Source organism: Mauremys reevesii, linkage group 7 (genome assembly GCF_016161935.1).
Source record: "Mauremys reevesii isolate NIE-2019 linkage group 7, ASM1616193v1, whole genome shotgun sequence".
NCBI lineage: Eukaryota > Metazoa > Chordata > Testudines > Geoemydidae > Mauremys > Mauremys reevesii.
The window spans coordinates 84,222,408-84,249,844 of NC_052629.1; the positions used below are offsets into that span (position 1 = coordinate 84,222,408).

General features: G+C 44.2%; 1 protein-coding gene across 2 annotated transcripts in view; it reads right to left on the reverse strand.

Moving 5' to 3' along the window:
* Window positions 1–23,309, reverse strand: part of RFT1 (RFT1 homolog) — a 36,399-nt gene extending 13,090 nt beyond the window's left edge. Inside the window, exons 1-8 of one of the 2 annotated variants that reach the window (XM_039482192.1) lie at window positions 23,008–23,308; window positions 16,420–16,505; window positions 14,423–14,539; window positions 12,049–12,238; window positions 11,661–11,762; window positions 9,913–10,047; window positions 5,794–5,872; window positions 817–867 (exon numbers count right to left, since the gene is read on the reverse strand). In XM_039482192.1, the coding sequence (XP_039338126.1) occupies window positions 817–867; window positions 5,794–5,872; window positions 9,913–10,047; window positions 11,661–11,762; window positions 12,049–12,238; window positions 14,423–14,539; window positions 16,420–16,505; window positions 23,008–23,070 (823 nt within the window). In that variant the 5' untranslated portion in view covers window positions 23,071–23,308. Of the gene's footprint in view, window positions 1–816; window positions 868–5,793; window positions 5,873–9,912; window positions 10,048–11,660; window positions 11,763–12,048; window positions 12,239–14,422; window positions 14,540–16,419; window positions 16,506–23,007 lie in introns of both variants that reach the window. The other variant, XM_039482193.1, reaches the window with a different exon arrangement.
* Window positions 23,310–27,437: the final 4,128 nt, after the last annotated feature.

Below are 27,437 nucleotides of genomic sequence, written 5' to 3' on the forward strand. Positions count from 1 at the left end.
TAAAATTAGCAGGGGATGACTGTAGGAAAAAACTCGTTGAGATAAGATCAGTAGACACCGCAGAACAAATGTTGTTTCACTGAATGGGTACAAGATCTAGACTTCAATAACTCAAAAAAAGGGGAATAGCCATCTTAAAATGCAAGGCCCTTTTTTTGTTTGCATTCAAATGAAAGAATTTTATATAAGCTACCAGAATGACACTCTACAGCACTCTAACAATTCTACCTCCAATAAGAACTTGACTAGGGTCCAATCTTGCAAAACCTACTGTTCATTACTACAATGTGACTACTCACAGTGTATTAAGTACATACATAACTCTTTTCAGGACCATGACCTATGAATGAAATAATGGTCCTAGTTAGTTTCCCAACCCTGGGAAAAATACAGTGTTAAAAAAATCCATGCTGTTGCATTAGTGTAAATTTCAGTTGCTAGTGCCTTGGAATACCAAGCAGAAAAAAAAAATCAAATGCAATAAATGCACACATTCAAAGAGAGAAGTGACGGCAGCAAAAGCCTCAAAAGGAAGCAAAGACAGTTTAACAAAATGTACAATGTTCTTGCCTTCTCAATTATTATGGGGAAAATTTTCATCAAGAGAAACATAAAATTAAAGCCTTTGATCATAAACTACCAACATCTTCTCTGTCTACATATTGCACTTCCCCATCATTTCAGTACAAAGTCATTAAGACTTTGAGATCATCTCCGAAGTTTCAAAATACTTTTTCAATGTGGTGTCTTAATTTCAAAGTTTATGTAAAAGCAAAAACCAATAACTCTGTTACCACTTGGTAATATCATGCTTACCCTGGTCTCCAAAATTTAGCACATTCAAAAACGTCATCACGTATCTTTCACCTGTAAATTCAAAACAAAGAAATTAACAAACAATGAATGTTAGTACCCATATCCTTTTCCACTTTTTATTCATCTACTTCTAGCAGGCAATATTGTGAGGAAGCCAAAAGAAAAAGGTTAAAAAAAAATCTATTAATTACACTGTAAGTCTGGCATGAATTGAAGTCAATTGAAGGTGCAAGCAGCTCTGAAAGTCAGGCACAAAGTGTTGAGTTGGACAGCTAGAAATAGAAACAGCAAAATCTGCGGACGCTTTAAGAACATTTTGTCCTCACTGATCAGTAAAGAAACCTAACTGTTCTTGAATTAAATCTATCATGTTTAACACATCCCAGAAATCAACACCAATGTGATTAATATAAAACTTTCAGAACAGTTCCAAAATGGATCAAACATGACCCAGCTTTCTCAAGCTACAGATTAACCATAAAATATAATTAGTATGTATCACCAGCATCTGTATTTTCCAATCATCCATTAATCTTTTAAAACTTACTTCCTCTTCTCAGTGCAGGAGATGCTGGACACTCATATTATTGTATACACAGGAGACTTTAAATAGGAAAAAGGCAAGGAAATGATGAATAAAGAGTGACCTAAACTGGGACAATGTAAATGATGTTCCAGACTTGCTCAATGTTTAAATTTCTACTGCAACAGAAAACCCTAAAGGTATGTCTGCACTGCAATGTAAACCCAGGGTTCAAACTCAGGCTCAAGCCTAACTCCCCTTTCATCCACACACCAATCATGCTAAAACTAGAGCTCAGACTCAGAGTCCAAAGACCCCACCAAGCTGGAAGGTCCGAGCCTAAGTCAAGCCAGGACCCAGGCTTCAAGCCCCATTGCTTTACAGTGTAGACACAGCCACAGTGGACTTGTGCTCTGGGAGTCTGCCAAAAGTATCCCACAGTCCCATAGGCTGACTTTCTTTGTCCTCTAGGCAGTCAAGTTTATCAATACTGCACTATGAACAAAGGGAGAAAGCAGCCACATGTTCGGAGGGCACTAGGAAATCTAGGATATGCATAGTTGGACTTGGGCCAGTATAATGCAGTGTTTGTTAACCTAAGGTCTGAGCATCTACACGAATATGTAAGCCCCAGGTTAACAAACCCAAGGTCTGCTAATTTGACTTCTACTAACACTGGGCTTACTTTGTGGCATACACATCCTCAAATCTCATATCGACACTTAATTTGTGAACACTGTTAAGATGCAACATTTAAGAGTGTGTGAGAAAATAATCCTTAAATTGATTCTGTTCCATACAAGCCAATCTTCATGATTTGTTGAGTTTATTTTCTTACATAAAGCATCTGGGTTTTCTGTGTGTTTGTTTTTAAAAAGACAAAATGTGGAGTGGGCAAATATCAGCTACAACTGATGGCCAAACTCATGTTCATTAAAGAATACTTTCAAGATAACACTGAACAGTGCATTGATACACAGATACCCTCCCACCAACAGCACAAGAAGAACTCCATATGGACTCCTCCTGAGGGTCGAAATGACAGTTTGGACCTATACATAGAATGCTTCCGCCGATGTGCACAGGCAGAAATTGTGGAAAAACAACATCGCTTGCCTCATAACCTAAGTCGTGCAGAACACAATGCCATCCACAGCCTCAGAAACCACCCTGACATTATAATCAAAGAGGCTGATAAAGGAGGTGCTGTTGTCATCATGAACAGGTCCAACTACCAAAAGGAGGCCACCAGACAATTCTCCAATACCAAATTCTACAGGCCATTTCCCTCAGATCCCACTGAGGAATACACTAAGAAACTGCACCATCTATTCAGGACACTCCCTACACTAGCACCGGACCAAATCAACATGCCCTTAGAGCCCCAACCAGGGTTATTCTATCTACTACCCAAGATCCACAAACCCGGAAATCCTGGATGCCCCATCATCTTGGGCATTGGTACTCTCACTGAAGGACTGTCTGGATATGTGGACTCTCTACTCAAACACTATGCCACCAGCACTCCCAGCTATCTCCGTGACACCACTGATTTCCTGAGGAAACTACAATGCATTGGTGACCTTCCAGAAAACACCATCCTAGCCACCATGGATGTAGAGGCTCTCTACACAAACATCCCACATACCGATGGAATACAAGCTGTCAGGAACAGTATCCCTGATGATGCCACACCACAACTGGTTGCTGAGCTCTGTGCCTTTATCCTCACACACAGCTATTTCAAATTTGATGACAATATATACCTCCAGATCAGTGGCACCACTATGGGCACCCGCATGGCCCCACAATATGCCAATATTTTTATGGCTGACCTGGAACAATGCTTCCTCAGCTCTCATCCACTCACACCCCTTCTCTACCTATGCTACATTGAGGACATCTTCATCATCTGGACCCATGGGAATGAGACTCTGGAAAAATTCCACCACGATTTCAACAGCTTCCATCCCACCATCAACCTCAGCCTGGACCAATCTACACAGGAGGTCCACTTCCTAGACACCACGGTGCAAATAAGTGATGGTCACGTTAACACCACCCTATACCGAAAACCCACTGACTGCTATGCCTACCTTCATGCCTCCAGCTTCCATCCCGGACACACCACACGATCCGTTGTCTACAGCCAAGCACTGAGGTACAACCGCATCTGCTCCAACCCCTCAGACAGAGACCAACACCTACAAAATCTTCACCAAGCATTCTCAAAACTATGACACCCGCACAAGGAAATAAGGAAACAGATCAACAGACCCGACGTGTACCCAGAAGCTTCCTGCTGCAAGACAAGCCCAGGAAAGAAACCAACAGGACTCCACTGGCCATCACATATAGTCCCCAGCTAAAACCCCTCCAACGCATCATCAGGGATCTACAAAGCATCCTGGACAATGATCCCACACTTTCACAGACTTTAGGTGGCAGGCCAGTCCTCGCCCACAGACAACCCGCCAACCTGAAGCATATTCTCACCAGTAACTACACACTGCACCATAGTAACTAACTCAGGAACCAATCCATGCAACAAACCTCGATGCCAACTCTACACACATCTACACCAGCGACACCATCACAGGACATAATCAGATCAGCCACACCATCACCGGTTCATTCACCTGCACATCCACCAATGTAATATACGCCATCATATGCCAGCAATGCCCCTCTGCTATGTACATCGGCCAAACTGGACAGTCCCTACATAAAAGGATAAATGGACACAAATCAGATATTAGGAATGGCAATATACAAAAACCTGTAGGAGAACACTTCAGTCTCCCTGGACACACAATAACAGGTTTAAAGGTAACCATCCTGCAGCAAAAAAACTTCAGGACCAGACTTCAAAGAGAAACTGCTGAGCTTCAGTTCATCTGCAAATTTGACACCATCAGCTCAGGATTAAACAAAGACTGTGAATGGCTAGCCAACTACAAAAGACGTTGCTCCTCCCTTGGTGTTCACACCTCAACTGCTAGAAGAGGGCCTCATCCTCCCTGACTGAACTAACCTCGTTATCTCCAGCCTGATTCTTGCCTGCATATATATATACACACCTGCCTCTGGAAATTTCCACTACATGCATCCGACGAAGTGGGTATTCACCCACGAAAGCTATAACAATGTAGCTATAGGTATAGGACTATAACAAGGTTTAAAAGGGGACTGGATAAATTCATGGTGGCTAAGTCCATAAATGGCTATTAGCTAGGATGGGTAAGAATGGTGTCCCTAGCCTCTGTTCGTCAAGAGGATGGAGATGGATGGCAGGAGAGAGATCACTTGATCATTGCCTGTTAGGTTCACTCCCTCTGGGGCACCTGGCATTGGCCACTGTCGGTAGACAGATACTGGGCTAGATGGACCTTTGGTCTGACCCGGTACGGCCTTTCTTATGTTCTTATAAAGCTCATGCTCCAATATGTCTGTTAGTCTATAAGGTGCCAATAATCCAGACTAACACGGCTACCCCTCTGATACAAAGAAGTAATGAGGCATAAAAGTCAGGAATGGTTACAAGAAGATAAAATACTTACTTGCTTCTACTTAAGAAACTAACCTAGTTGCAAAGCAAAACTTTCTAACCACATGCTTCCAACAAGATTACTGACCAAACTCTTCAGGTCAGGACCACCACTACCACCACACCCCTCACCCTTCAGAGTCCAACAGCTGTTTTCTTTTGCCTTTTTAGGTGTGGTGCCAAAGACAAACAGGGAGAGAGAGGAAGGTGTCTTGGAGCATTTGCCCCTTCTTTTATAGGCCTGTTCCTCCTTGGAGAAACATTTCCAGATGGGAGCAAGGTGACAGGCAATCCACTGAAGAAGAGTAACTCCATGCTTTTTTGCTAAGATGCAGATTTTTGTCTTTACCCCCTTCCTCACCAAAGAAAGGCCACTAAGCAGGTAATGGCTCATCAGCCTTCTTGACACCCGACTGAGGAATCAGCTTCCCTTTGTCTCCGAGGTACTGGTTTAACCACTTCCCATACTTCAGTCATGATTTCAGCTTATGTTCATAACTTCACATATAATGTTGCTATATGCATTTTGATATATTACTGATCAGCAAATTATGCATTTTAAATAATACCTCATAAGGCATACCTTGCGCAAACATTATCACAATAGTGTAGGGATGTATACGTACATATATTCAGTCACACTTACTCTTACAAATTTCATGTAGTCAAAAATATTCTGCCCAGCTCTACTGGAAAAAGCACAGAAAATAAGGCTGGGCCACCAATATGCTGAGAACTCCTTTCCTATTGCGGGTATCAGTATCACAACCACACTACTACTAGTCTTTTGTGATTCTTTTCAACCAAATGTTATCTGTGGTTTCTTGTTATTGAATTGACAGCCAAACAAGCAATACCAAGGTCTTTCCAACCATGGACAGGCATGAAGAGGGCACATAATACTCACCTTCTGTCAGCATCTGTTTCAAGAAAGATTGTTTAAAGAAGCTCCAAGTCAACCTAGCCTCTTTCCAGTCAACCACTGTCTGCAAGAAAGAAATACGTACTGTGATTTAATCATTGGAGTTGATTTTGAGAATCAGAATTGCAAGATAGTATGTGAGCTCTTATCATCAAGGCCAACTCCATCTATTCTAACCCCCTGTACTAACCAGAAAAACCATCTCTCTTATTGCAACTAATGACGAACATAAAATATTCTGGAATACAAGCACAGACTTATGACTACAAGGTGACAGACTAAGATCAGTCTCCACTGCATCGCACCCTATAGAAACAAAAAGAACAAGAATAGCTGAGAGTTTCTACCAGGAAGCATTGCGCAGCACAGGGACCAGGGAGAAGTATATTGCAGCTGATTCCTTGATATGCAGTAAGCACATATGCAACATAATAGTCTGCAGTATAATGTCTGCGAAAGAGATTTCTGTTATCACTTAGGCCTGGGCTACACTAGTGGGGGGGTTTGAACTAAGATACGCAACTTCAGCTACGCGAAGTTGAAGTATCTTAGTTCGACTTACCTGGCCGTCCTCACGGCGGCGAGTCAACTGCGCTTACTCCTCCTGCCAAGGAGGAGTACGGGTGTCGATTAGCGGATCGATTTATCGCATCCAGATGAGACGCAATAAATCGATCCCCGATACATCGAACACTACCCACCAATCCGGTGGGTAGTATAGATGTACCCTTAGTCTGCTAAGCCTCTCCCATGAGGCCAGCTGAAACATTAGGAAGGTTCAGCTTTCTTTCTGCCTCAAGCTCAGTTATTGAGTGTTGTTCTTGAATTGTATGCTAAACCTGAGTAGACTGAGTAAGTCAGGGGTGAGCAAACTTTTTGGCCTGAGGGACACATCTGGAAATAGAAATTGTATGGTGGGCCATGAATGCTCACAAAATTGGGGTTGGGGTATGGGAGGAGATGAGAGCTCTGGTTGGGGGTGCGGGCTCCGAGGTGAGGCCAGAAATGAGGACTTCAGGGTGAGGGAGGGGGCTCCAGGCTGGGGCAGAGAGTGGGGTGCTGGGCGGTGAGGGCTCCAGCTAGGGGTATGGGCTCTGGGATGAGGAGTTTGGGTTGTAGGAGGGTGCTCTGGGCTGGGACCAAGGGGTTCAGAGGACGGGGGGGGAGGGGAGAATCAGGGCTGGGGCAGGTGTGCAGGCTCTGGCTGGGGATGAGGGGTTTGGGGTGCAGGAGGGTGCTCCAGGGTGGGATCGAGGGGTTTGGAGGGTGGGAGGGGGATTAGGGCTGGGGCAGGGGGTTGGGGTGTGGGAAGAGGCTCAGGGGTGCAGGATCCAGGCAGCACTTACCTCAAGTGGCTCCTGGAAGCAGCGGCATGTCCCTTCTCCAGCTCCTACATGGAGGCGCAGCCGGGCGGCTCTGCACTCTGCCTCGTCCGCAGGCACCGCCCCTGCAGCTCCCATTGGAGCACCGGAGGGGGGCCATGCCGCAGCTTCTGGGAGCTGTATGGAGCAACCCCTGACCCTGCTCCCAGCTGGAGCACCAGAGCAGGGCAAGCCCCAGACCTCACTCCCCCGCAGGAGCTTGAGGGCCAGCTTAAGACAGGTGGCAGGACAAATCTGGCCCGCAGGCTGTAGTTTGTCCACCCCTGGAGTAAGTTGTTCTCAATAAAGTTCTACCTTGGATACAACTAGGAAAGGCTGAAAGAAGAAAGAACACAGTGCTGCTGTAAGAGCATTAGTAAGCATGGAGAAAGCGATCAAATAATCATGCGTCCCATATTTAGGAGAATGAGCGAATAAGGTCTACATCTAATTGGAACTCCATGCAAGTGCTCCAAGTCCTCGGAAGCAAACTATTAATATTTAAATGCCTCTTTAGTTAAGAAGGGGGTGTCTAGTGCAGTAATTGTGAACAATGAAAGGTTTAATATACTGAGATTTGTGGCCAAATCATCCCCAATTAACTAAATCACAGCCAAAGGGCAAGTTGGAGCAAAGATTCCCACTCTGAGGCCTTGTGTTGACAGAGCAGACAAACCCTGCTTTGGTTCCCTTTTGCTTAACTGTGAATGCATTTTTTAACATAGTGGTTTATTTAATTATTGAGAGGAGTAACACTATTTCTGTTAATGCTCTAGGTTAAAGAGATACAATGGGTGAAGTAATATCTTTTACTGGACCAACTTCTGTTGATGAACGAGCCAAGCTTTGAAGCTTACATAGAGCTCTTTTTCAGCCCAGAGCTGAACTGAAGTTGGTCCAATAAAAGATATTACCTCATCCACCTTGTCTCTCTAATATCCTGGGACCAACACAGCTACATGAACACTGCGAACAGCGTTCTATATTGTTCGCAAGCACTTTTTATTAGTAATAACAGATTTAGCTGTGCCTTAGAGCTCATCAGGTGAAGCAGCATGAAATGGTTTGTAATAATCGTGACTGACATGAAAAGTTTAGTTAATGTCTATAACTCATATTTCAGCTCAGATTTACTCTCAGTACCATTTTAGGCTAAAAGTTAATGAGTGTTATTTTACATTCCATTGACTTCTTGAATACATATGCAGGGCTTAAAGCAAACAAGGCTTTCTACAAAATTTCTCACAGGATATGCACAAAGTGCAGTCAGCAAAAGGTCACTACTTCACCCTTTTGCATAAAACCGGATGCCAAAACCCCCCAAACCACTACAACTTACTCTGGCAGCTGCAGACTTTTTCCTCCTTGTCTTCCTTTCTCCTGCTTAGTGCCTGCCAAGTTGGCTCATCTGCTTCAGACTCAGCTGCTGCTTTTATGCAAGGCAGTGCTGCCACCACCACTTGGAATATGAGCACCTGCAGCCTCACTGGGGAGACAGGAGCACACACCAACCGCTGAGTCCACCTCTAAATTGTTGCAATTTTTCTGACAGCAGGAAGATAGAAGCAGGCATCTGTGCATGCAGGTCTCATACTCGGTGTGGCTAGTAATGGACAGCATCATCATTTTGGACAGCAGCTTTGAGGTGGAGGGGGAAGAGACTCGGCAGCTGGTGCAACTTCTGCCTCTCTGCTGAGGCTGCAGCTGCTCATGTGCACCAAAGAACAGTAGTGCCACCTCACATAAAAAAGGCTACTGAGCCTGCAGCAGGTAAGCCAGCTTGGCAAGGAGGTGGACACGAAGCAGCAGACAGGGAGAGAGCGTGGAAGAAGTCTGCAGAGCCAGAGTAAATTGCAGTTTTTGCTGCTCCAACATGAAACTGTCACATGCTACAAGCCACACTGAGCCCCAGACCAGTGCACACAGGTGCCCACTTCTACCTCCCTGCTGTTGGAAAAATTCAGGTATTGGGCTAATTTTACCCAGTCCATTAAATAACGATTTTCCTCAGAGCCCTATCTATGAAGAGAATGGAACATGTTTTGCTGAATACGGATTCTGAATATTTCAGAGTTCAGTATTTTCCAAAAACATTGGGTAGAAAACTCCCTGGCACAACAGTGAGATTATCATTCCTTTAGGAGAGAAACTAACCTGCTTGGAATTCAATCACTAATGCTCATTCTATTCATTATTACATGCAGCTACATTCTTAAAGGTCTATGCAAAAACACTAGAAAATATATTTCAGTGAAACAATCCTGCATCGAAGAAATTAGCTAGTTAATAACTGATTTCATTTCTCACTTCAATAAAAAGTATCAGAGGGGTAGCCGTGTTAGTCTGGATCTGTAAAAGCAACAAAGAATCCTGTGGCACCTTATAGACTAACAGACGTTTTGCAGCATGAGCTTTCGTGGGTGAATACCCACTTCTTCGGATGCAATAAAAAGAGTTCTTGAGAAGCTTGGGGGAACCTGAGTGTTGACCAAAGTGAGGTGGTGGCCATGTTTTAAATAGTAATAAAAGCTTTATTAATACAAAGAGAACCATTACAAGGATAATTTACTCAACTTGTTTGTTCTTGCTCAACTGTATCCTCTGCAAGGAGGCTACATCCTGCAAACTCACACTTAAGATGGGTATTACTCAAATAGTTTCTCCTTATTCAGCAAAACCAACTTTGAAATTCCCTCATTCATGAAAGACTACAATATTAAAAACTTTAAGCTTTGCAATTTACCTGGTCTTCAATCAGGTTGGGTAACAGATCTGTCATTCTAGAAACTGGAAAAGATTTCTTTGTTGCTTCAGGAGAACCCAAAAACTTCACGAAATACATTACATAGCATAGCACCAGAATACTTGTGTATAAAAGCTGAAAGAAAAGATATGAAACATAATATAAACTACAGATTTAAAACTACATACTAGGATTCAGCTAAATAATAATTGGATACCTCACAGTTATTCTGAAATGTCAAATAGTAGAGTGAGTGAAGGAATAGTTTACAAACAAATGTTCTAAACCAAAATTACTATCACTAGTCAACCTAACACAAAAATCCCATAACTTTTTTTTTTAAATCAGCACATTTTAACATTACTGGCCTCGATCTGTGTCACTCCACCCTAAAATTGGTTATGTTTGCACTGCAATAAAAGATTTGCAGCATGGCTGCAGCTGGTCCACGTCAATTGATTCAGGCTCACAGGGCTCAGGCTGAAGAGCTAAAAAGTGCAGTGTAGATGTTTGGAGCCAAAGCTCTGAGACCACACAAGTCTTTCACTGCACTGTTTTCCTCTTGTGTTGTCCAATTCATTTGTCCTAGTTTGTAGATATCCTATTATAAAGCTCTAATTAATTCATAGACTATTTTATTGTATTGATCTGTGCCACAAGTAATTACATATGGAGAAGAGGTTTATAAATTATTCAAAACAGTTGAAATTTGCAGCCAAATTATAGTAATCTCTGTAAATGGGGGACCTAAATGGAAGGATTGATAGCAACTACAGTGACAGACTGCATTAATATTATATAACACCACAGGTATGCACTACATTTTGCAGAAAAATTAAAGGCAGGGTATTTGCAATCTAAGGGCCTGATCTTACAAATTCTTACTGTGAAGTAGAATTTGCAGGATTAGACACTAAACTGGAAAGGGTTACTCAAAGATAAAAATATGTAATTGATTCAGTTTGTTATGCCTTAAAGTAAGGTGTTCATGCATGTATTTAACAGAGGAACAGCTATCTTTCAAATCCTGATTCAGTCCATAGATTATTTCACCATCCATACAACTGCTATGATTATAAATCAGTCTGATGAAGTCTTGGGGGCAGGTCTGTTATGTTCCTACAATGCCTAGCACAATAGGGATCAGGCCTTTAAGTGCTATCACACCACAGAAAAATAACAGAAGTATTTAGTCTGCACAAAGGCTCTCTTAGTTTGGAATAAAAACTCAAATCTTAAATGCCAGTTATCAAAGTTGTTACATATAAACACTGATCTATTTAGTCATTTATCATTGAAATTCTTTGCTAAAGAACTCAAGATCTTATTTCTCATACACAAAGTCATCTACAATAAGGGGGGAAAAATCAAAACATATTTGTTGAACTGGTACACACATTGTCATCTCCTGCTGCAAACAGTAGGAATTCAAAGTAACAAATTCAAAGATTAAGCCTACCAATCACTAGCATGTATAAGTGAATTAGAAATAAGAAGCGAATAATAAGTGTCCATATTTGGAGAATGTGCATGCATACATAAAACATGGTGCGTGTTTCTGTTAGCACTAAACTGGATCAGTCACAATGCTAAATGTGTAGTGGACATAGATATACAAGAATAGTATTCTGTACAATATTGCAGAAGCATCTTCCTCTTACCTTCAGAATTAGTTAATTGGCTAAATCCAAGAGGCAGCAGCAAACAGAAGTTTGGTGAGTCACAAATATACAGTAGAGAACACTTACCTGGGCCAAAGAAAAAATGTAAAGTCCCCATTGTGGATACAGCACTACTAAAATAACTGTCAAAATGCATTTGGAGATTATTGAAAGACTTTCAGCAATTACCTAAGTTTAAAAAAAAAAACAAAAAACACAGATTCACTGCCAAGTGCATCAGTCAGAAGACCTGAAGTGTACACAAATTGCATATTCACTTATTACATATGTACGTTTAAATATATGTGTTAAATATTAGGTATCAGACTTTCATGACCAAAGGGAACTCATCACACTAGTCTTTAACTTCATTCAGAGTTATGTGGTTGAATACCCCAGTCATCTTTGACTACCTCAATCAAGACTTTCTCCATCATTATCCACTATATGCAAGTATAGTGCTCATTTTACTGACCTTAAGCCTTATAAACAAATGTGCTTGTGCCAAAACCCAGAATGGTTCTCCTAGAAGTTCAACCACTGCAGAAAGACCAAATGCAACTACTCCAATCTTATAGTAGGGAACTGAGTTAGGATCAGGAACTTCAAGTAACTGTAGCCAGATCCAGCCCAGGAACAGTGACCAACACAGCCCCAAAGGAACTCTTTAAATAAATAAATACATAAATAAAGTCAAATAAATTGTTTTTCTGAGTTATAGAGGTGCTTATCTAAATGGCAAAACACAAATTAAATTAAGTGATCACATATTGCAAGCAAAAGAGGAGGGAAACATGAAGTTTTCACTTTGCTATATACAATTAAAATATTTGAATTGATACTATAGGATACAAGTATTCATATTTCATTTCTTTGTAGTGATTATATTTACATAAATACATTAAACATTCTAATAGAATAAGTTCAAACCATTACCACCCACTTTTTAACTGCTCCCCAAAAAAACCCCACCACACCACAACCCTGCCCATCGTTGCTGTTGTTTTAAAAAGATCTCTAATAAACTTCCTTGACTTCTTTTTATAGGCCTACCCCAAAGCAGGGCACATGAAGTACACTAAGGAACTGTCAGTGCGTGTCCGCAAGGTTCACATGGATACTTTTCAGAGTAGCAGCCGTGTTAGTCTGAATCCGCAAAAAGAACAGGAGTCCTTGTGGCACCTTAGAGACTAACAAATTTATTTGAGCATAAGCTTTCGTGGGCTACAGCCCACTTCATTGGGCGCACAGAATGGAACATATAGTGAGGAGATATATATACATACAGAGAACATGAAAAGGTGGGAGTTGCCCAACCAACTCTAAGAGGCTAATTAATTAAGATGAACTGTTGTCAGCAGGAGAAAAAAAACTTTTGTAGTGATAATCAAGATGGCCCATTTCAGACAGTTTGACAAGAAGCTGTGACGATACTTAACATGGGGGAAATAGCAGCATCACTTGCCTCATAACCTCAGCCGTGCTGAACACAACACCATCAACAGCCTCAGGAACAACGCTGACATCATAATCAAAAAGGCTGACAAAGGAGGTGCTGTCGTTATCATGAATAAGTTGGAATATGAACAAGAGGCCGCTCGGTAGTTCTCTAACACCACATTCTACTGGTCATTGTCCTCTGATCCCAACTCCCACCTTTTCATGTTCTCTGTGTGTGTGTGTGTATATTTATATATATATCCTCACTATATGTTCCATTCTGTGCGTCCGATGAAGTGGACTGTAGCCCACGAAAGCTTATGCTCAAATAAATGTGTTAGTTTCTAAGGTGCCACAAGTACTCCTGTTCTTTTCATGGATACTTTGTTCACAGCAGGCTAGTAATGGGCTAGATTCGCACCCCAGTTTGCCATGAACTAAATGTTTGCATAGACAAACCTGAAGAATCTAAGTAATAAGACAATAACACACACTACATTTTGGCTGCTAGGCATTTTGGCTAGGCGCCTAGTTTTGCTTCTTCCACATTTGAAAACATAAGCAAACCTCTGATCTTATCTAAATGTGGCAATTTTGTGGGTGAGGGGAGGACATAGTGTTTCTCTGATTTCTCACTCTCCTATTTGCATTTCCACTCCAAGGTCCTGTACTGGTCCAACTATTACTTCTAAGAAAAAGCTGTACTCTGCTTTCTCCAGTACTTAATTAGCCTCTAAAGTAACCAAAGATAGCCGAGCCCTCAGGGACCAACCACAATGCTTTCGCAGTGCTCCAAACCCCAAAGAGATTTGGGATCAAGCTCTAGATCCAAACTTGGATCCTCCACATAAATTAAAACCTTCATTTTCAGTTTCACTTCTCCCCATGAGGAGAATATAAGCAAACACACACAACAGATGCCAGTCACAAAGCTTAAGGCGTTAAGAGAAGGCATTCAGGTACTATGGTGATGAAATGCTGTATAAGAACCTCGAAGGAATTTAGTTCTAATACTTTTGAAGTACATGTTCGTAAATAATCAAATTTTCCCTAGTGTGTATCTTGACTATAGAATTTACTTCCCCAGTATAGCTCCAAAAGAGGCCAAGTCCATGGATACTAAGAGCACAGTATAAACAATAATACTTAACTCGCATACAGCACTTTTCATCAGTAGATCTCAAAACACTTTTAAAGAGGGAAGTAAGTCTCATTAATCCCATTTAATCTAATGCCTTGAGTCTTTGTCTTGAGGCTGAAACCGAGGAGATCATAATATGCTACATCCTGGAACAGTAGTCTAGTTAGGTAAATACATATTTTCATCTTTATATGTGCTCAGACATCTGACAATGAATGCTTTTATAAACAGAGACTGGAATAAATAAGAATCTCAAAAGGAAACTTACGTTAGCCACAAAAGATTAATAGTTTTGGTCCAATTTCGTTTTGTGCTGCCACTCAAACAAGCCCTACGGAATGCCTCTCTGGCTAAGAAAACAATTGTAGAATAAAGCAGTGTTAGCCTAAAGAAAGGGAATAAAAAGAAAGTGATTCATTTGAGGGCTTGTCTTCATGTACAGCACTACAACGGCTAAACGAACGTTTAAAAACTAATCTGACAAAGCTACTTTACCTATAAACATAGTTTAAATACCATAGAACAAAAACTTATTTCTAATAGATGATCTTATAATAAAAATCGTGCATAACAGAGGGTTGACCAACTTGCCCCCAATAGGGGAAGATGTGGTGTCCTGATATATGGTTTAATACAAATATAGGCAAATTGTATTTTTCCCCCCTCATGTGCTACATTGTTAACATACAGTTCCGAAGGGCAGGAAAGGAATAAGATTACAGCAGTGTTTTTCAAATTGATGCTCCAATCTTTACCAGGCAAGGTTTTAGGAAGTCCCAGGGAAGTTGGGAGGAAAGGGAATACTCTACCCAATTTGCTTAAGATTTGCCAAAGCCAACACGAGGTACCTGTATGTTCAATATTGAATATTAAGAACCTACTAGACAGTTACTCATTTATAACTTCAAAACTGAACATTATAAAGCTACTCTTATCACAAGATTACAGGCACATCATTGTACAGTTCAAAATTCAGACAGTAATGTTTCTAATGCCACTGGAAACAGCTCTAAACATTTCACTTAGTCATCCTGCTAGTCCATGAGGCAGGAAGTGAAATGGATTGATACACACCTCTACCCCAATACAACGCAGTCCTCAGGAGACAAAAAATCTCACCGTGTTATAGGTGAGACCGCGTTATAGGTGAGACCGCGTTATATCAAACTTGCTTTGCGCCCCCGTTCCTTGTTCCCTGAGTGCCCCCTCCAGAGACCCCTGTCCCTAATCACCCCCAGGACGCCACCCGCTACCCAACCCACCTGTCCCCTGACTGCTCCAACCCCTATCCACCCCCTCCTTCCCCCTGCCCCCAGACAGGGACTCACCAGCAGCGGGAAGCGGAGCAGCCCGGCCCCAGCCCACTCCATTCTGCCACCTCCCAGCTGCAGCACTCTGCTTCCTGCTGCCGGTGAGTGCAGGGAGGTTGGGGAAAGGATGCCCCCCCCCATACTCACTGGCAGCGGAGCGACGCAGCCCCAGCCCGCTCCACTTTCCTTGCCCCGGCCCCAGCCATGTCGCTGGGGGGCGGCTAGGGAAAGGTCCTGCACTCACCTGCCCGGCGGGAAGTGAAGCCCCACGGCTGGGAGCTGGCAGAGTGGAGCTGTCTGGGGCTGGGCTGCCCTGCCTCCCGCCGCCGGTGAGTGTGAACGGGATCCCTTCCCCTAAGCAACACGGCTGGGGCTGGGGCGAGGGAAGCAGAGCAGGCTACTCCCGGCCCCCCACTAATCCCCTGGGGCACTCTGGGACTGCGTTGCCCCCAAAAGTGCCCTCCCACAGCTCCTGCCCCCCAGACCCTGGGGGGGGGAGCCTCTGCCCCTTATTGAACCCCTCGGCCCTGGCCTGGCACGGCACCCTTAACATGCTGCTCAGAGCAGCGTGTCAGAGCTTTACCACCTTGTATGCGAACCCGCCTTATATTGGGTCGCATTATATCGGGGTAGAGGTGTACTTTTCTTGCTCCAATTTAGAGAAATCCAACAAGCAAACACCACAAAATACCAAGAAGTACTTTGTTAGATTTTATTTTTTTCTGAAATGTTACTAGCAACATGGGTAAAATTTGTTTTTAAATACAAGGCATATAATCTTACTTCAAGCCTTTAAAGTGTACTGACACCAGCATCTTCATTATGCTACCATGCACCCGCTTTTTAAAAAATTTGCATTAGGGAAAGCCCAAGTACTTCATTTGTATTTAGACAAGGAACAATGTGACAAACTTCTATACTGGAATCATTCACCATCAATTCTATTCTTCATTACCTTACATTCACAAGGCCAATCATTTCTTTTGATACATAGCGGAGAGTAAATGCATTTAAGCCAAAAGTAATCACCCGAAACAATATCTGTGAAGAAAACACACAGAATAAGTTGCATTAGTTACTTTCAAATATGGGCCAATATCAATCTTAACAAGGGACCAGATCCTGTGCAGGGCTAAGCACCTTCTGAAAGGTGCTGAATTCTTTCAGCTCCTACTGAAGTTGATGAGCATACGTGCTCTGCTCACATGAGGTGTCCAGTATCTCACAGGATTAAGCCCATTGACAATAATTTTTATTATTTGCTATCTAAATCAGTGGTTCTCAACCAGGGTATGACACGTCAACTCATCTACATCACTGTTTCTGTAGGAGAACACTTCAACCTCCCTGGCCACACAATAGCAGATCTTAAGGTGGCCATCCTGCAGCAAAAAAACTTCAGGACCAGACTTCAAAGAGAAACTGCTGAGCTCCAGTTCATCTGCAAATTTGACACCATCAGCTCAGGATTAAACAAAGACTGTGAATGGCTTGCCAATTACAGAACCAGTTTCTCCTCCCTTGGTTTTCACACCTCAACTGCTAGAACAGGGCCTCATCCTCCTTGATTGAACTAACCTCGTTATCTCTAGCTTGCTTCTTGCTTGCATATATAAACCTGCCCCTGGAAATTTCCACCACTTGCATCCGAAGAAGTGGGTATTCACCCATGAAAGCTCATGCTGCAAAACGTCTGTTAGTCTATAAGGTGCCACAGGATTCTTTGTTGCTTATACAGTAGTCTGCGAAGATTGAGAACCACCCACACAGCATCAATTTAATCTAGAAATAATATACATTGGAAACAACTCACATGCTAAATGCATTGTTAGCCTGGAAAGGAAAAATTACTTATAGGGAAGAACTACATGGAGGTGTAATGTCATGCATCTGACGAAGTGGGTATTCACCCATGAAAGCTTATGCTCCAATACGTCTGTTAATCTATAACAGGGGTCTCAAACACGCGGCCCAAGGGGCTCTTGGGCATGTGACCCGCCAAGCTCCCCACGCCCCCGCCCCTCTGCCTACCCGCAGGATTGCCCCCTGTGGCGTCGCAAGCCCCGCGCCGCTGTCTGAAGCAGCTGGCAGCACGCCCCTTCGGGGGAGGGGGAAGGAGACAGAGGGCTCCTGCATTGCCTCCTTCCAGGCACCAGCTTCCATTGGCTGGGAACAGGGAACCGTGGCCCATGGGAGCTTCGTGGGAGGTACCTAGAGGAGCGGCAAGAGCAGCGCACGCACGGAACCCTGAGCCCCCCCACCACTCCTCCATGGGCTGCAGGAACAGGGTTCCACCTGCTTCCTGGAACGGAGCAGCGTGGGGCCGGGGGCCAGGGCAGGCAGGCAGAGAGCCTGCCCTTATCCCGGTGCGCGCCGCTGCCACCCCAGAACCGCTCTAGGTAAGCGGCGCCAGGCTGAAGCCCGCACCCTGCACCCCAACTCCCTGCCCTGATCCGCCTGCCACATCCCGCACCCCTCCTGCACTCCCTGCCCTGAGCCCCCTGCCTCCTCCCACACCCCAAGCCCCTGCCCTGAGCCCCCTGCCACATCCCACACCCCAATTCCCTGCCCTGAGCCCCTTGATGCATCCCGCACCCCTCCTGCACTCCCTGCCCTGAGCCTCCTGCTGCACCCCTCACCCTCTTGCACCCCACCCACCAACGCCCTGCCCTGAACCCCCTGCTGCAATCTGCACACCACCTGCACCTCAACTCCCTGTCCTGAGCCCCCGCCGCACCCTAGACACACTTTCTGCACCCCCTGGGGGCAGCGTTGGGGTGGGGACTTCGGGGAAGGGGTTGGATTGGGTTAGGGAAGGGGTGGGGCCTAATGAGTGGGAGCAGGGCCAGAGGCATCAAGGGGGGGTGTCAGTGATGTGGCCTTCGGTTCAATGCACTAGTCCTCATGTGGCCCTCGTGGTCATTTGAATTTGAGACCCCTGGTCTATAAGGTGCCACAGGACTCTCTGTCCCCCCTTAAATATACTGTAAGCACAAACTTACTAACCAAGGAAGAAAGCATTTTCTCTGCTTCACAGATGAAGTGGATTGCATAAGATGTCACAGTGCTAAAAGACCCTAGTTGTCCTGACTCCTGAGCAGTAACCATGATGCTATCTATTTAGCTTTTGTCTTATGTTGCTTAATTGTATTCTCTCACCAGTAACCTATTATGGGACAAGGTACAAGCCTTGACACTGTTTGCAGACCAGCTTTGTTTTCATCTGTAGCAGACCCAGAAATAAGTAGGAACACAAAACAGCAGGCAGTGAGCACAGCAGGAAGCCAGGCACAAATGACACAAGAGAGAATCTGCAAAACTCAAGTGTCTGAAGAAGACAAACCTCAGTTATGAAAATAACCAAGCCAGAGAAAGGGATGGAAATAGGAGGGGACAACTTAACCTAGCTGGTCTCCGTGCTCTGTCAATTGTCATGATACGGGAAAATCAGGGATGGGGGGGGGGCGGAGTTAAGCCCAGGAATGAGGCACTGGCAGAGGGCAAAACCCAGCACAGGGAGGGGCAGAGGGGGTAGCAGTTACCCCAGTGGGACTGAGACACCAGTGTCTGCCAAAATAGTTTGGGGGGCAGGGGAAAGAGGGTTTTTTATTTGAGCAAAGTGGCTTTTTTGTATGGTCACATGAACTGAGCATGCTCAGTAACATCTGCTGAAGCCACTGCCCTTCACCCTGCCCTTATTAGCCATAAAAACCTGCTGACTGCTATTTACGGGGGTTAAAAAGTGGCAAAGGAGGCGAATCAGAGCAGGGGGCGGAAATTGACTGGTCAGGGGGTTCAAGCAGCTGGAGGCAGGATTAGGAGAGGGGCTAAAGGGAAAATCAGGGATGAGGGGGAGAGGGGGCGGAGTTAAGCCCAGGAGTGAGGCGCTGGCAGAGGGTGTCAGAGGACAAAACCCAGAACAGGCAGGGGCAGAGGGAGTAGCAGTTACCCCAGTGGGACTGAGACACCAGTGTTTGCTAAAATGGTGGGGGGCAAAGGTTTTTTTTTTTTATTTCCCTCTCTCACAGACAGCACCTCTCAGCATCGGCTTCCCAGGGCTGGGTTCTTAAAGGCACAGGCATCCCAATGCCTAGTCAATGAATCTCCTCTTTGTCTGATCTAACCTACTAAGGCTATGTCTACACTACAAAGTTCAAAGCGCTGTCACAGGTGCCAGTGCTCCTGGTAATCCACCTCAATGAGGGAATTAGCTCCAAGCACAGGCAGCCAAGCCTGTCTACACTAGCGCTTTAAAGCGCTCAAACTTGCTGCGCTTGGGGGGGATTTTTCACACCCTTGAACCAGCAAGTTAGAGCGCTTTAACTTGCCAGTATAGATAATCCCCAAGACTTAATTCAGTGAAACATTTTACATATATCCCCTCAGAAACCAAGAATCCCTTATCACTGTATCTGAATGCATAGAGTCTCCAAGTCAAGTTGTCTTATCTGCTCCTGGGATACCCTGAATTCTTAATTCTAATTTTTTCTTCTCATTTTTAGAGCAGATGTTTATTCCATTGGATCATCTGACTTCCACGCTGACTGAATTTCTGGCCTATTGTCAAAACTTTGTTTTGAGTCAATCCACCAATGGGGTAAATATTGGAGGTCAGACCAATAGTCCGCCTCATCTAGTATCCTGTCTTGTGACAGTGGCCAATGCCAGGTGCTTCTAAGGGAATGATCAGACCAGGCAATGATTCATTGAACCATCCCATTGTTCACTCCCAGCATGCGGCAGTCAAAGAACATTTTAGGGACATGCAGAGCATGGGCCTGCATCCCTGATTATCTTGGCTAATAGCCAATCTACTTATCCTGAGGGACTGATCTAATTCTTTGTTCAACCCATTCATAATATTTCCTTTCAAAATATAATGAACACACATCTACAACCCCAACATACCTTTATAACCACAAGAATTCTAAAATCATGAGTTATACACCCTCAAGTCAAGAAATTTTAATAAATAAATTATATTTTTTGTGTGTGTCTTTGTTCCTGAGCCTGTAGGGTGTAGTAAGGCCAGTTTCAATGCCTTGAGCTTAAACACCTGAATGAATCTTAGTCTACCCTCATACTCCCAAACATTTAATATACCTAAGACCATATGTACACTTTAAGTTTGGGTTAACTCAAGTTATGTCACCACAGAGTCACTACAGTTACTATGTCACTTGTGTGCATGCCTCCTGGACTCCTTGCCTCAGCAGTCTGGGTACTCACCAGAAGCACTTGTATAGATTCAGAGTGAGGTGCACCATGAATAGATATCCCACTGTATTTTGGGAAGCTTTGGTTTGGCAGTGTATGCTGGGTACCAAACAGGTCAGACAGGGGTCGTTGTGGCCTTGGGATCCAACTTCTTATAATTCATGTGATTAATCATCCACTAATTTTATAAGTATCCCATACATAAATGTATACATAGTGTTTACACCTTTTTTTCTAAACCCACTAACCTGCCTGGCCCTCCTCTCTGTCTGCCATCTCACACAGAATCATGGAGCCTGCATGGCTCTGCACTATTGTCATGAGCATTTGCACCCAAAGGTGCATGCTCCTTTACTATTTGCAGATCAGCAAACATACATGTGGGGTGTGACATTATACTCTACATTCTTTATGAAAATATGCTTATAATATTATATTACACAAATGTTGCTCTACTGGTGGTTCTTGCCACAAAAGCTCCTCTAATCCAATGGCACTGTAGCGAGGTCAAGACTCACCAGCGCATCACCTCCTGCTGGTTGTCTCGGGAAATTAGCTCTCCAGTGTACAGAGCACCTCAGACTGGCCAGTGTACTGAGCGCCTCCTACTAGCCAGTGTCTCGCCTGACACTGGCACCCGTGTCCCTGCTGGACTCCGGTGCCGTTTACCTTCGGGTGCTGCCTCCACAGTAACCCCTTATTCCGGGTTTCCCTCCCAGAGGAACCCCCAACCCTCTAAACCCACCTTGCCTCAGGGGCTACTGCCAGTCATCATCTAGCACCTGCTCACTGGGGCAGACTGCAGTCTGCCATGACCACCCATCATTGGCAAGGGGTCAATGCTGCCTTTGCCTATCGCCAGGCTGCCCCTCTGCAGCCCCACTACCTTTACGTAAAAGCAGCAAAGAATCCTGTGGCACCTTATAGACTAACAGACGTTTTGCAGATTGAGCTTTTGTGGGTGAATACCCACTTCTTCGGATGCAAGACCTTTACATAGGTCTTCATCAAGGCCTGAAGTCTGGGGGTTTAACAGGCTGGAACTCCCCAGTTCCCCTTGCCCTTCCCCAGCACTGCTCCACTTCAAGTACCTTGTCCCCTTCCCACTCACCCCAGGGCTAGAGTGAGACTTATCCAGCTTCTGGCCCTCAGCCCTCTTATCAGGACTAGCTGGGCCCTAACTGAGCTGGCCACAGCTGTGTACCATCCAGAAACATATGTAAGGAAAAGGTTATTTTCATGTTTTGTCAGCAAAGGAGTTAAGACTGTCATATCTTTAGCTCGTACCCAATCCATCTCACTTTCTGTTAGCATAATAGCTAATAATTGTTGTTCAGAACACCACAAGGCTAACAGGTACGGCTCTTCGCAGCTCTCAGGAACGTCTAACGTCTAAGAATTCACTAAGGCCATCTGATGTAGCTAATTCCTACAGACAGTCTCACTTACCAATGGTGTGAGAAACTGCTGTCTGTAGGAATTAGCTTCATCGCATTGCAGTGTTACAGGCAGCACATCCCTATAGTTTGCAGTTTCATACACATGTATATGTGAAAATGCTTTCTGTAGGACCGTGCTACCTGCAGCAGTAACAGGTCCTAGTTTGCTAAAAAAAGGTATTTCAAGCAGTCTCACATGTAAAACCAACTTGGTAGCTTTCTTTAACAGTGTAACAAGCCTACAAGTGGTAGATGTGGTATATCTTGCCTTTGGTAAGGCTTTTGATACTGTCTCCCATGACCTTCTCATAAACAAACTATGGAAAGGAAACCTAGATGGACATAACGATAAATAAGATGGGCATAACAAGTGGGGTTCTCCAGGGATCAGTTCTGGATATGTTTCTATTCAAAATCTTAACGATTGAGATAATAGCATAGAGAGTACACTTATAAAGTTCATGAAAATTTAAGGTCCATAGAAAACATGACCTATGAGGGAAGACTGAAACATGATAACAGTTTTCAAGCATGTACAAATAAAGTAGCATCTTTTTACAAAAGCTGTTTCTTACAATCTATACATATCACTAACTGCTACAGATAGCACATTCCTACGCGTAGCAATTTCACATACATTATAGTGCAAGAACCTGCTATCCGTAGGCATTTGCTACAGCAGGTAGCAGTTTAATACAATAGCAGTTTCTTACAATCTACTCGTATCAATAAGCGCTACCAGTAGCACATTCCTACGCGGAGCGGTATCCTACACTCGGAGGAGTTCGCTCTTACACCGGAGAGAAGATTCCCTCCTTCCGCGTCTGCCTGCTCTGAAGGGGGACCCCGCGGGCGTGGGGGGCGCCCAGCAGAGGAGCGGGGTGTACCTGCAGCAGGGCGCTGGAGGAGGCCAGCCGGGTGGTCTCGCTCAGCACGTCCTGGGAGCCCATGGCTGCCGCCCCCGACGCGCCAGGGGGAGACGTGCTATCGCCGCACGCCGGCGGGACTCAGCACCCGGACCCCCGGCTGCCACGCGTGGGAGCCGCTCGCAGCCTCCGCTCCGGCTCCATCCCGCTCCCAGACCGGCGTCGGTCTCGGACGCCAGAGCATCAGGAAGTCAGTGGCGCTGCCGCATTGTCGCGCATCGATCTCGTCAGCGGGGGCGGAGCGCGGGGTTCTGACGCCGGGGCGCTGCCTCAGGCCGCCGGAGCGCAGCGCCTCCCTCACCCTAAGGCGAGGCGAGTCGCTGAGCCACTTCCCCGTTCCAGCCCAAACCCCGACAAGGAGACATACCCCCTCCCCACCCACACCCTTACAGGGGACGGGCAGACAAGCTCCCGCCCTAACTGTGAGAAGGGGCAAGGGGAGCCACACAACTGCCCCCCTGCATTAGGGGGCAACCCTTACGCACAACTCCCCGTGACCCTGGTAGGGAACAAGTAAAAATACCCCCCAACACACCTCCTAACTCTCAAAGGCAGGGGCGGCTCTAGTATTTTGCTGCCCCAAGCACGGCAGGCAGGTCCGCCGAAGCCACAGGACCAGCGGACCCTCCACAGGCATGCCGCCGAAGGCAACCTGTCTGCTGCCCTCACCTCGATGGGCAGAGCACCCCCCATGGCTTGCCGCCCCAGGCACACGCTTGGCGTGTTGGTGCCTGGAGCCGCCCCTGCTCAAAGAGAGATGCCAACTCACACCCAGCTCTTGCCTGAGCTCTTAGGGGGAAAGGAAAACATCCATATAGATCCCCTAACCCCTATGGAGACAAGGCAAACACCACCAGCGCTCCTCCAGTCCTAATAGACCAGGAGAGACATCTTTCACATGCATACAGCTCCCCCAAACTCTACCCTCATGGGACACGAAAAACAGCTCCCCAAACACCAACTCTTTAAGGCAGCATGCAGACACCTTTCACACACACTCCTCTCTCTTTGGGTAGATTAGAGATTTGCTTTGATTCTGTCTTTGTGAAGTGAAGAATCTGGCTGTTTGATGAGACACATTCTCACTGATAACTATTTCTAACGTTTCCTCATGCAGCTATCTCTGTTAAGAGGTGCCCCTGACAACTATCCAAGAGCTCAGACCCACCAATGTATCACTCAGGCTGATCTCAAAAAGGCTGGTTTCCAGTGTAGAGTTTTGAGTCACTTTCACTCAGACACTTAGTTTTTAGATACCCACAATGTCAAAATAGATAACTTTTGTGTACTTCACCAAAGGAACAAACAGCTATGGGTATAACTCAACACCTGCTAAGGCCCAAATGTGGAATGCAGTGTGACGTAAAGATCCAAAAAATGAGGAACACACAAATCATTCATGCAGGAAAATTAATTATTTGGAGTGCATTCCTTTAGTGCAAATAGCTCTTTGTGTTTATTTGTGATGTAAATTATTTTCAACAACAAAACTGAAGATACAGAAATTTGTATGGAACATAGGGAACTCTGGGAGTAAAATGAATCATGTTCCTCAAAATGATGGACATTTGAGATGTATATGGCCACGAGAAAATCAAAACTGTTTGTGACTCTCCTGTTTCTGTAAAGCTGCTGAAGAGATGTTATTTGCAGTAAATTATATGAAATTACTTCTGTTAAGATGACACCAAAGATGATACAGTTAACCTTTGGGGTGGTTTTCTCTTGGGTTCCTAGCATAAAATACACTTCCTATATTGCCGTCTGTGTCTACATTTTTAAAGTACCTATGTGCATAATTTCTAGGCTTTATGTTAATGTTACCTCTCATTCTAACCGCTCTGAGCAGACTCATTCCCATTAAATTATTTTATTGACACCCATCATTGTAGTATCTGAGTGCTTTGGTTATTTTCTACAAGAATATCTTTACATGAAGAGTTGGGTTTTGCTATGTGATAAAAACATGGCAAGACCAGACTCTGGCTCATTGTTATCACTGAAGTAAGCATGTACTGAATATGCTCCCTTTGCAGTGCCAGTATTCCAATATCATGTTGCTGTCACATTAACTGGATTGTGTCCAACCATACATTGGCACGTCACTATGCTGTGCTCTAACATTGCACAGGGGCAGCAGCAAAATGGTTAACAGTATTTAGGACTCCATTTCAAACAGATACACATGTATAGCCCCTAAGCCTATGAAAGATTTGTGGAGTGAAAAGCAGTCCACACCAATTACTAAGCTTAACTAGTTTAAAGTTTTAATAAGAAAATTTTATGCCATAATCAAGCATAAAGCATAAGTGAAACAGATAGCACAAGATAGAATAACAATCAGTTACCAAGTCCTGGGGTGCAAGTAGGCTGTTTCTGTCTTCATCAGGTCCATGCTGGTCTGATCTGGTGGGTGTCCTGCATTGCTCTACCCTCCCTTTTATAAACACACATCCTTTATACCTTGTCTCATAATATGCAAGCACAAATTATTAAAACTACCTTATCTATAATCCTTCTATTACAAATATAATTTCATACACACATCATAATAGCTCTAATACATTTTTACTTAGCTTGCTAAAACTCTAATTGATACCTCCTTATCTATCCTTTGTAACCATTGCTTGCTACCCTCCTCCTTACTCATTCTAGTTGTCATTTCATTACTTTCATGTGTTCCATTGTCTTTTGCAACAATTGTCTTATTCTTACTTATTTGCTTCTTTTGGCCTTGAAGTTGCTGGTTGGTTAGTCCTGTCCGGTCAGAGTCCATACTCCCTAATCTGTTTTATTAGGGGGAGCTGCGCCTGGCTAGTAAATCACACATTTGTCTGGTTTTACTCTACTATCTACACAGACCAAGAATCAACTGTAGATAAGACAGCTTTCTGGTTTTTTACAACCTTTGAAGTTGTTTTAGCAGAGTTTTGAGAACTGTGTCAACATGACACACAGAAAGCAGAAAAATCCCTTTTATATTTTCTTATAACACTATTAAATATATAATATCTAATTCTCTATCATTATTTAATATACATTTATCTAACAATTCATTATATATTTATTTACAGACTAGTTGCATCTATGCTGTGTTAACTTTATGGATTATGGAGGAACAATCAAATATGTCAAACGTATTGGTACTCAAATATATTTAAATAAGCAATATTTCCCCAGCTTTTTAATCAGTTATTTATATATTCCAACCCTCTCCACAAGTGTAATTGTGCCAAATGTCATGAGCATAAGATACTTCAAATGCTTCATAGAATAAAGGATCATCTGTATATGTGTTCTGCATCCACACTCTGCTTTCTTCATGTTTTTTCTGACTGGCTTGAGCTCATGTATCTGTTCCCCACAAAAGACAGAATAATTGGCAAGTCAGTTTGGTAAGAGCATGCTGACCCTTTAAGGGCAGGTGCCATCCAGCATTCCTGTTCTGGGCCTTAGTATTTTAAGCATGGGCATTCTGGGAACACAGCAGAATATGAAAGCTGAGCAGCTGTACGTAAACAGGGTAGTTCTGAGGTCTGACTCAGGAAATAATTTTTACTGAGTTTTAAGTTGTTGTGCTAGTTAAGGACTGTGTGCATCTCTGCAGCTGAGAGAAAAAAGAATTATTCAAACTCTAATTGAGAAGACTTTGAAGAACCCCTGTAGACTTGGTCAGGTACATTGTAAGACTTCCTATGACGATTATTAATATGTAAAAATGATTGTAGCTTGAAAGGGAGCTAGCAAACACGGGAGTTTGAGAGGGGGAGAAGGAGATCCCCCTGCTGAACGAACAAGCTGCAAGTACTAATTTTGGGATGAGTGAGTTTGATTGGCTGTTTGTATTTTTCTCTCTTTCAGGTTATTTCAGTTACAGAATCAGTTGGGATTGTGTGTCTGGGGACCGTTTGAGCTTTTGTTCCCTGAATCGTCCTTGATCATCTCTGATCAGCCTGAATCAGCCTTGTGATCACCCTCCCCCTGTGTGATTAATGAGAGGGTAGGGCTGACCTAGGAGATAAAGCCTTAAATGCCAAAAGCTAAGCAACTAAGGGGAGCTAGCAAACAGAGGAGTTTGGAGGGAGTTTGTGAGAGGGAGATGTAATATAATCGCTATGGTTAGAAAGAGCTTCATCACCAGTGCCAACACTGCTCCTGTCTCATCCACCTGCGCCTGTATCCAGACAGACAACCTAACCATGGATGCCTCTACCCAGATCCTGGTGTGGATTTTCAGAGACTGTGGTCTGCATTTCCCACTCACAGAAAGTTGGGCTGCGGGGACCATCCACTGTGAAAGGTGCCTGCTGGTGGAATCTCTCAGGAAGCAGGTGGGAGAGCTACAGGAGGAGGTGACTAGGTTGAGAAGCATCCATGCCCATGAGGAATTC